The 11,612-nt window shown below is 35.5% G+C and overlaps 1 protein-coding gene across 2 annotated transcripts in view; it reads right to left on the bottom strand.

Annotated features, from left to right (window-relative positions):
• Positions 1-1,355: 1,355 nt before the first annotated feature.
• LOC126819045 (allatostatin-A receptor) overlaps positions 1,356-11,612 on the bottom strand; it is a 113,517-nt gene continuing 103,260 nt past the window's right edge. The window contains exons 6-7 of one of the 2 annotated variants that reach the window (XR_007679475.2): positions 5,429-5,916; positions 1,356-4,484 (exon numbers count right to left, since the gene is read on the bottom strand). Coding sequence is in view for 1 of the 2 variants with exons in the window: in XM_050546859.2 (XP_050402816.1) it covers positions 5,497-5,916 (420 nt within the window). In the remaining variant the exon portion in view is untranslated. Of the gene's footprint in view, positions 5,917-11,612 lie in introns of both variants that reach the window. The other variant, XM_050546859.2, reaches the window with a different exon arrangement.

Below are 11,612 nucleotides of genomic sequence, written 5' to 3'. Positions count from 1 at the left end.
TATCCCCCTATCAGTACAAATCTATCATTTATTAATCCATCAATTCGCTTACTTTAACTAAGCTATTCCTTGAGATAAACCTACTTTAGTTTATGGAATACCAAACAGCTCTTTATTCAATGTTCTTAATTCTTATTTCTTCATTTGTTGTCGTATTTTTACATTTGTAAACTAAAATTAACATTTGTATCTTAAAATCAATATTTTTTTTTACAAATAAGACATTTGTCATATCAGATTTGTAAAATGTAATTTTGTTTAATTTAATTTTATTTTAATTTAAAGATAAAATTTATTTTAGTAAATCAAAAAATAATCTACATTTACATTTCGTCATAGACATACAACGAAAAACAAATCTCGAACAACAAATTTCTAAATACAAATACAAATACGACAACAAGTGAAGAAATAAGAATTAAGGACTATGAATTAAAAAATAAGAACTCAGAACACTGAATAAAGAGCTGTTTGGTCTTCCATATTAGTTATCTTCTCTAGATCAGTCTTAATTTCGGAGGTACAGCAGAAATGGGAATAGGTAAGGACTGGTGGCATGTTGAAGTGACACATGACAATTATTTAGGGAATTCAAATAAAATCATGTCCCATCTCTCTCCAGGGAGTGACACTACAGAGTTAAAATGTTGTAACAAATCCCACGATTCCTGTGAAATGAGATTTTCGTTCCCGATTCTGTAACTTGAAATGACTATTGGTATGTTCTATCTATAAGGTTTACATCTTGTTTGATTTTTTTTTTAAATCACAGTTCCAGTGAACAGACATGATGGATGATTATTGAATTCCCTTAAAACAGTAAAAACAACAAAAACAGATTGTGGACTCGTTAGTTGTTGAATAAGAAGGAACATGAAGAATATAACTGTGGGTCTATGTTTCGTTGTTTGTTTTTTAGTTGAAATTCAGTTCCGTACGACTTGACTACTGTGCCCCGTTTTTAATCAGGACACTTTAGACCATAAAAGCAACGCTACCTTTCTGACAAACTGAAGTCTTTAACCAGTTTTTACATGTAAATTCCTGTGCACTTTCGTCAATTGTTCGGTGGCATTAGTTCGATTTCGGGACAACTCATGCTTTGAGAAAGACCAATTCATTTCCAAAATTTACAGATGAACACTATAGCTCACCTACATTTGATTCACGCTGCAAATACATGTGCGGAGATAATAGTTAACAATAATATCTTTTATAAAATCAACAGTTAAATTTCCAGCCCCTCTAGCTACAATAGTATTTAACACAAAGTTTTAAACACAAAGATGATTAAACGGAAATAAGGATATCGTGATAAAAGAACTAATAGGAAATCACAATTTCCATCCCTATGTTTAGATTTGCCATTGAATTTTATTGTTGACTGTGTGCAAGCTACATAATCTGATCTTTATATGTACAGTGTCTATAAGCGTGGATGTTGTATACATCACCAAAATTTAAGATATGGGATCCGGAGGTGGATCAGAGAGTAATGCACCGACTCGATAATCTCGAGTGCCCGGGTTCGCAAGGGGTGTTAGTTGAGAAAATTCCCTGGAAGTTGTGTCTAACGTAGGGCATGGCAAGGAACAGCGTCTAGTCGTTCGGATGAGACACGCTACACATTGGCAGTTGGAATCTTTGTCAGATGGAATTCGAAATAAGAGTAGGCCGTAGCGCCGCTGTCCAGGCAAAATTTCACTCTAAGCACAATGTCCGTCTTCATTTGCAGAAATTCACCCGTATTTCATTCCATTTGAGGTTAAAGTATTCTCAGTGCTGTGTCGAAATCCCACAATTCCTACTTAACTGCTCCTACCGAGTTAAAGCGAGAATTTCATATTTTCTAAGAAAGTCAAAACATAATTATTTCTATGTCTTTTGCTCAATAGGTTATCAACCTACTATTATACGATCATAGGTTTCATTCTCACACTTAAAACTCATTTACACAGGAAATAACAACACAATTACCTCCCTTGTTTTCATATTGAAAACAATGGTCAGCCATTTCCTCAACGTTGGAATTTGAAGTTGAAAATTATATTTTTGCCAAGTTCTCAGCTGGCAATAGTGAATTATAGGATTAAAAGGATTATTCTTTAACAAGGTAAGACTGTTTATGGATACCATCCATTTTAAGGCTTTATTTTAATAAATTTTAAAAATATAACTTAAAAATTTGAAATTTTCGCTTTAATAAAGAAGGGCACACGCCATGCAGTGTGCTATTTCTGAAATTTTTGCCCGGACAGCAAATTGAATTCCAACTGCCAAGGGTTCTTTTATGTGCAAGCAAAAGTGTATACCTGAACTGACTAGTACAATCCGAATGACTAGAAGCTACTTATCGTCAGCCCCAACCCTCCCTGCACAGGAAACCACACCTCAACTTTATCAGTCAACACCGGGATCGAACCCGGGAACTCCAGGTTAGTGGGCCAGTCGGTTACTCACTGAGTCACAATAGCCTTAAACATACATTATGTAAGAGCTAAATCTGCCTACTGCAGGTCTTTCTTTAGGCCTGAAATGTTATCTAAATTATTAATTACACATTAATTAACTTATCTAGACCATAATCAACTCTCGATGGCATCGCTAGTCTGCGAACTGTAGTGGATTATGATCCAATTTACTGCATAACTTTCCTTCACGATTTAATGATTAAATGGTTAATCGAGACTATGATTTTTGTCGTACTGACTTTAGTAATGGTGATCGAGGCTAGGCGGAAATTTCAATCGCCTAATTCTTGGTTCATAGTGGATCAATTTCAATGAAATTTTCAGCAAATTGCCTTTACATTATCTAAATTTTAACTAGTATAGTGAGAACTTCCGTTATCTAATCTCCCATAATGTATCTTTAAAACAATGGAAATTAACATGAAACGCAACGTTTATTATTTTGAAACGCTATAATGGTAATGATGATATTAATAGTTATAATGATAGGCCCTAATAGTAATACAATTTATGAAGATAATATTAATAGTAATACTAGTTATAAAGATAACAATAATAGTAGTAATAAGAAGAGTTGTGCTCAGAATACGCAAGTAACTAATTAATAAATAGAATGACAAAGACAATAAATGGCAAAACTAATAAATGGCCACCACAATACTAAATAACATTTAATAATAAACGGCAATAATATGTTCATGTTTTATACATACAAATAGCTTATAGGCAATTAAATAGAATACATAAATCAAATACCAACTGTCGTCTTATAATCTATCACATCCGTAAAAATATGCGTTTAACTTGTTAACAATAATATTTCGTCTCTCGCCATTTACAGTCATGGAAGTGTCAATATTTTAACAGTTGGTTGGTGCCCGTCATCTTAAAAATTGTCTTCTACACCGGAAATACACTTAATGGAGTACTGGTTAAATGTTTGGTGATCAAGCATCAAAGCTATATGTTTATAGCACACTATATTGCTTTCAATACATTCGATTAAATAGCACGTCAACACGGTTTCACGACTTAGTAGACCGTCGGACCTATATTCTTAATTGTATTTTTTATTGTAAAGAGCTACAACACTAAAAAGTTTGGGTGGCTTTCCCTTTCGTCGATATATCATTATTTGTATCATTTAAAATTACCAAGTATCTCATTAGCGACAAAAGTAGAGGATTGACGTCAAAATAAATAACATGGACGAAAAAAGATGATTCTAAACAGGTGCGATGTGAAACTGAATATTACGTGCGCCTGCAAGATTTTTTGTAAATGTCTATCGGTTAACCTATAAATAGCTACGGGGTATACGTTTCTAAGCATACATTTTTTTCGGTATATGGTGAATAAATGTGATAATTTCGATACAACCAGGCTAAATTAAAATAAACAAGAATACAAAAATATGGCCGTTCAAGTTATTAAGCGGGTGACAACAACGTACATGTACAGTCACATTCTAATTTGTATATAGTCTGGGGTTTTTTTTATACGGGCCCACGAACATTTGGACGGGGGAGTGCGAAAGACATGAAACCAACTTCTAAAGCGCCCATTTCTGACACCGCCTTCTTCCCAAATACCACGATATTTATCTTAAAAGTTGTGTGATTCTTTTTAGGTATGCGAACCTGACTTCCTGACCGAAAACTCACTGAATTTGCCACCCCTCCTTAATACTTATGTTACCTAATAATTTAAGGGATATTTACTGAAATTATTCACGACGTCAAACGATATCGGTTAAATGCATTATTAATATATATACACATATGTCCCAGGGCACCCACTTCCCAGCAGTCAGCAAATGATATTATCATTCTACGAATCTAGCCGTCACTATCTATATTAATAATTTATAAATATATCTCTCTACGAAGCTTTATATGCTATGGCATTAACTATCGTCAACCTCAGTGGGACACGTTGAGTGAATTTTTAATTATTTGGTATACATAAAAATTTGAACACTTGATACAGCTCTAATAACACCGTCGAATCGCCCTGTAAAACAAAATATAATATTATGCAATAAATTTTCATCAATGGTTATTGTTCATAAAACAATTACCCTGTTTCATAATAGTACAGATATATACATGTAATGGTTGAAAACCAAACCCAAACAAGCACCATATCATAATCATTTAGATCAATGTAAACAATCAATTTACATATTCATTCAAACAATTTTCCGAATTAGTAATTGCGGTGTTCTGTACTCAACATATTTTCACAGAACAAACTACAGTTTTATCCTTTTTTCTTCAAATAATTCAGTAATGAACCCATGGCCCGCCCACATTATCAAAATATACAAGATAAAGACATCCGAAAGTACATGCAAGTAATTTTTTTGAAATTATGGATAATTAACTGGATTCTTCATCTTATAAACACAAACATTGTCAATCGGGTGATCAGAATGCGCTAAAAAAACAATATGAATCTCATGATCACAAACACTGTAATTCTGGACAACGTACCGACAATAAAGGACCCCATTCTAATGTGGGCGTATTAAAATAATATCGGCATACAATAGGTATACTACCAAAAGAATTCGACTTATCACCACGGATAAATAACCATTAGTGTGCCCTGATCATATGGAGATGAAAGTCAATTCTTTCGTGAAAAGTTAATCATGCTAAGCTTTAATTACACAATTGTTTCCATAAGCTTCTTGAAATTGGTTTTCGCACAAATGACATTAAGCTACGGGAACTGGTGTGAAAAAATGTCGTCTGCTTGTCTGAACTCTGCTATAGAAAAACGTTAACGAGGCATTACATGAAGGCTTCTGTGAATTAGGGAACCCAAGATAACAATGCAAAATAAAATGACAATCCTTGCTTTTATTCGTGACACCAGGTGATAATAATTATTCAATTATTTGACATTGTGTTAATGATAACACAGTCGTTTATCTACTTCAGAACACTCACCAACGACGTTCGACATTGATCGTTTAAAGGTCTCAGTAGCCTATATAAAAATCATCATTTGGTGGTTTTCAAATTTTTTTGAGTTCCATGTCTTCTTGTGGAGATTGCGCAGTGGTCTCTGATAACATAGCCGTGTTCGTGTCCTTTTCGCTACTCAACTTCGAGCGGCCATTTTGTGTGTGTATGGTGGATGTCCGTGTCACAACAGAACGACTGAATGTATACGCACGTACAAAAGCACGTCCTTTGATACAAGCACAAATGGCGAAAATGAAACTCTGCCGAAAGTTCTTGGAGAGAAACGCGTACACAATGGGGTTAACGCAGCTGTTGACGTAAGACAACAAAAAGAACGCCATACGCATCGGTTTCAGATATCCAATATGTAGTTCCTCCAGGTATCCAAACGCCACCAATAGGTTGTTGAAGAGAATAGGTGCCCAACAAATCGTAAATAAAAACACGACTACCATCAACATTATCACAACCTGAAAAAAGTCAAAATAAGAAAAGATAAAGTCAAATCCAAGATTCAAGAATTATATATTTTGGAGGGCATGCGCACTATCTCTAAAACATAATTTTAAATGGGACAATTAATCATGGCTCAGCCATGTATAACTGCTATCTCACATACGAGGAGATCACGGTGGCTATGTGGGTAAGACGCTATCTCGCTAGCCTGGAGGTCGGGTGTTCACCGAGAAAGTTCATCCAGATTTCCCGGCGTGGTTCTTCCTTGTCAGTGAGGGCCTGACAAGGACAGCTGTCTAGTCGTTCGGATGGTACAAAAACCGAGGTTCCGTGTACACATTGGCGTGCACGTAAAAGATCCCTTGACAGTTGGAATTCGATATAAGAGTAGGCCGTAGTGCTGCTGTCCGGGCAAAATTTCCCTCATAGCACACTGTATGGCGTATGCCCGTCTTCATTAGCCCAGTTCGGAGCAGAACAGTAGGACGTTTAACCCCATTTCATTTCATTTCATTTTCTAGCATACCACTTCGTATTTCTGCCCAATCCTTCAAATGGTATGGCCGATAATCAAATTCCTGAACGGGTATGGATAAAGTATGAATTAGATCTCCAAAAGCCACAACAAAATGTCAAGGCCGTAGTATAATGTCGAAACATTAAAGATATCAGCGAAAATGCTTTTCGGAATGACTTTGTAAATTTGCCCTTGATGACAAACACTCTAGATGTTGATGGGCTAGCTGGGCGGTTAATATTCAACTCTAGCTCAGCTAAATTAAGCAAATCTATTGTATGAATGTAACTCTGTGTACAGATCCAAACATGGTACAGAGCTAGCCTTGAATTGTAGTACATGCCTCAACAGAAGGGAAATTCTAGTTCATCTGGATTTCAAAGCAGTGTTCCGTACGACCCACCACTCTTTAAGACCGGAACTGATGGACACTGGCTTTGGTATAACGGGTACTTAAAGTATTTTGATTTATGCATATCACTAGCAACCAAAACATTATGTGGCGTTACCCAAGTGTACACGAAGCACTTTGGGCATCTTCTCGAATCTCTCTCAATCAAGCATCATTTCTATATTTATGGATCACAACTCTTTTTATCCCTGGCACAAATCAGACAGAAAAAAGCATAAAATGAAAGCTCGCATACAGAATGTAAAAACATAGATAATATGAAATGGGGTATAAAGTCCCAATGTTCTGCTCCGACGAGGCTAATGAAGACAGGCATACGCCATACAGTGTGCTTTGGGGGACATTTTCCCCGGACAGCGGCGCCACGACCTACTCTTATATCGAATGTGTACACGGCAATGTGTACACGGCACTTTGGTTTTTCGTCCTGACAAGGGGAAACCACACCGGAAAATCTCGATGAACATTCTCGGCCAAAAACATAGATGAACTCGAGCAAACAAAAACAGGCCTACAATCACGGTTCAACTACATAATAAACTATTCGCTTTCAATCAACAATGATATCACCCACTGTCTCCGTTCGTTGGTATATTGAAAAAATTCCAGTTAAACCCCGGTTACTGTGTTAATGATCTTTGTAAAAAGTGGTAATTTCACCTCATGAGTATCATTCTCATTTTTTATCTCCTTACTGAAGACGCAGCTCTAGCTATTTTCTAGAATTATGTGTGTGTGTGTGTGTGTAAAATAGCTTTATTTTACGTCCGCTACCACCGAATTTTACGTTCTATCTTGGCAGTTAAGGCCAATTACTCAGAAAAAAAGTTATGTCCTTCGGTGGAAGTTAAGTCTCTTGGTGGTCATTCTTTCCAAGTAGCTGTTTCCATAAAGTGAAATAAACCCAAACCACCACCGAAATCTAACACTCACTCACTTTAAATCTGAATTACAAACTTATCGGTTTTAATTATATTATTAGACATGATGTTTTATACGAAATGTGAACGTTTTGTGGATTTAGCGCTTTGTAAATGAGGATAGTAAATTATTATTATTTTTACTGTTATTATATAACCAAAAGGTTATGACCGTAATCTGCTTTATCTATTTTCGTATCATCTGCTATACAAAACAACACATAAACAGAAGAGTATTCATTAATAAACTACCGATTATTTTCACAATAAGTTTATTCATTGGCTTTGAAAACCTATCAATTTTCCTTCTACAAAAAAAAAAAAAATTAATTTTCTCTGGCTGATGACTGATATTTGAAACGTAAGATTTAGATAACATATACCCACTGTATGTAATATGAATCTAGTATTAAGCCAATAGTAAGATGTGTGTGCAAAAATAACACATTTTTTCACTAAAGATAAAAACTCTAATGAAAATAAGATAGTGACAGTAGTTTAATTTGAACATATCACTGCATCCTATTCTAACCAACATGCAAAAGCAGCTTCCTTATCTTATTTATTAGGGATAATATTTAAACCAAACGCCCGTTCTTGAAAGATGAGGCTATAAAAACAGCGTTCAAATTATCCAATTGACGAAAGATGCGTAAAACGTATAATATAAAAGACGTAACTGTTACTTATGCTCTTAGTTTTTCTTCGATTTCATGCTGTAGTTTGACAGATTTGTTGGGTTGTTAGACAGATTGATTGACAAGGTGAATAAAGGTGTGTTGATTTCAGATAATTGCTTGTGATGAATATTATCAAAAAGTCTAGTCTTAATATTAGTCTGCTGATTAATTAATAAACAGAGAATCTTTTGGTAAAGGATTAACGGCAAATATGTCTACCGTTGATTACTCTTAAAATAGAACTCTATAAATGAACGAAAGAATGAAACGAAACGAGGTTTAACGACCCACTATTCTGACAGGCATACGCCATACACGTACGTAACTAACGTACGAAAATTAAATGGTAGCTGGCTTTTTTTTTTTCGCAAGTATACAATGAATGGCCATTTTGCTCAGTAATCCCAGCCAGAATTTGGCTATTTTTTTAAAATTGCGTTAAAGTTTAAAATTTTTGTTTAGAACTGAAATAAATTAGTCAATCCCCACGCTAAAAACATTAACAGAATTGATTGTGTAATATCTGAAATAGACACGACCGAAGCACAAAAAAGTGCCAATATGCCGACGTCAAATCTAGAGTTGTAGATGATGTAATTTTTAGTGAAAAATCATTGGAAGAAGCGATAAGACGTTCTGTACGGATTATACAGTCCTAAAGGCTGCAAGAAGGCTATTGTTTACAATGTAACATTGTATCTTGTAATGTTGATAATGATCATAATGATGGTGTTTACATTTGTTTGTTGATGTGACCTCATGACCTGTGCCGTTTAGATAACGTCATATGGATATCATGGCTATTCACTGTGTCAGAGTCACTTCTCTGCAGGTAGGGTGAGTCTGTCGTTCAGATTGACGCCATACAGTGTGCTATGAGGGAAATTTTGCCCCATCCAGAAATGGAAAAGAGTAAAGAGTGCGTGGTTTTGTATAAGAGCAAAAGAATACTTCTTCCAATGCGCGACCGTATTTAATTTATTGGTTCCCCAAAAGTAAATATGTAATTGGATAATCGTTATTGCTGTATTCGCAGGGTATGCTTAATATTCCTACAACACTTTAGAAAAATAGTTCAGATAGTTAGCAATGTTTTGGAGGATATTTCTGTATTTTAACCGCTTGACTGGTGACTCTGGTATTCACCTTTCCAGAGCTAAGCCTCTATCTTCAGCCTAAATATCACCCAGTAGTGACTGTTTTCATGTGCACCCCCCCCCCCAAAAAAAACAAAACAAAAACAAAAAAAAACAATTAACAAGAACAAAAGGCCGTATTCTATGGAAGCCTATAACTACCATTCATAATTTCTACTTTTCGCCTCTTCAGAACGCGAAAATCGGAACGTCGAAAAGTAGAAGTTACGACAAAATGTGAGGCGACAAGACGGTATACAAGCCAAAATCAACTCGAAAATAGGAAATTAAGAAATAACACACAGCGATAATAGCGCCCCTCGTTTTTTCCTTATTTCTTATTTTCGACTTGCATTTTGGCTTGTATACCGTCTTGTCGACTTTCGACTTAATCATATTTTTTGTATTTATTGATGTCAGTAAGAAGGCGCCAACACGCATACTAAGACAAAATGCAACTCGAAATTAGGAAATTAACACACTACGCTATTAGCGACCTATGATCTGTCGTACTGTCGACTTTTCGACTTTCGCCTCGGAAGTTGTTGTAGTCTCAATTTTCCAGGTCGCATTTGAATACGTGAAATCAGGGCTCACGCTGTATTTCATTCTTTCCGTCAAAATGTATACTTTTTATATAAAAAAAATGTTCATATTTTTTCCGCCAACTGTGATATTTTATCTGCCAAAAATGTCTGATAAAAAAAAACACCCTAGGCTACAACAATTTAATTAATTATATAGGCCTATTATAAAACAAATTTCCCGTACCGGTATATACAATATACAACAACTTACAAAATCTGTCTTACATGGGGATTGGGTGGTCTAGTGGTTTAACACGTGCGCGTGAAATCACAAGATCTGACATTGCTTCAAGTGGTGTGGTTTCGATTCCCCGTTTAAAAATGACAAGTGAGTAGGCCGTTTTGCCGCTGTCCGGACAAAATTCCCCTTATAGCACACTGTATGGCGTATGCCCGTCTTCATTAGCCCAGTTCGGAGCAGAACAGTGGGACATTAAACCCCAATTTCATTTAATTTCTCTTTCTCTCTCTCTCATCGCAAATTTTTAAAATAAAATTACACCATGTTAGTCACTGAATAACTCTTAGTTTGTGTCGAGTGGATGTTACCCTCCCTCTCCCTCTCTCTCTCTCTCTCTCTCTCACTAATACATTAGCGCAGTTTTAAGGTGATCCACTAAGATCAGAATTTATTTTTGTTGTCTTTAGTTATTTCAACATCTACTGAACAATATGTATATTCTGTCTCTACACGCCAGTCTCATCCAAGGATAACCCATTTTAACGTTTTGCATGTACAATAGGCCTATTCTTAATTGCAGGTACCGTAATGATCCATGAAACTATTCAATTGTTTTTTTCAGGCAACTAGTTTCATTATGTATAGCAATCGTTGTTAAACTAAATCGGAGAGATTTCGAATTGAGAGTATTTACGTATGTTTGAAACGGGTTTTGAAGTCTTTTAGTCCTGTTGTGCAAGATCTTTTTCGACATTCAAAAGTAAACGTACGATGCTAAGATCCCCTAAAGATAAATTTTAAATGTTCCTAATATTAGGTTTTATAGTTTACGCCGACGTGTATTACTTTAAATCTTCCTAGTGCAAAGACAGAAAACTCCAAGGGCACAAAGAACAGGGTGAATTTAGCAAGTTAACATTTTTATTGAAAGACTAGTTTCGATCATTTTCAGCATGTTTTCATGATACAAGAATGTCTCCGTATTCACTTTCAGTGTATTTGACCTTTGACCCCGAATATCTCGAAAACGCCCCAACGGCTGACTAATTATCACTCGGCATCGTATTCTACGCAAAATAAATACGATAGAAAAGTTGGGTCTGGTTTTGTCCGCATAGCTGCAATTTGTAGCTGTGATAATTCTTATCTACGGATACAATTGATACATTATTCAAGGCTTTCAGCAAGTAAAATTAGGTTCAATTGCAAAATGTTCAATACATATCATCACAATTTGCATGGAAATAAGTATACTCTTCAAAAAAAGTAGGGGATAT

The sequence above is a fragment of the Patella vulgata genome, chromosome 4, assembly GCF_932274485.2.
Source record: "Patella vulgata chromosome 4, xgPatVulg1.2, whole genome shotgun sequence".
NCBI lineage: Eukaryota > Metazoa > Mollusca > Gastropoda > Patellidae > Patella > Patella vulgata.
The sequence above is the reverse complement of the archived record's forward strand: the minus strand, read 5'-3'. Positions and strand labels throughout refer to the sequence as shown.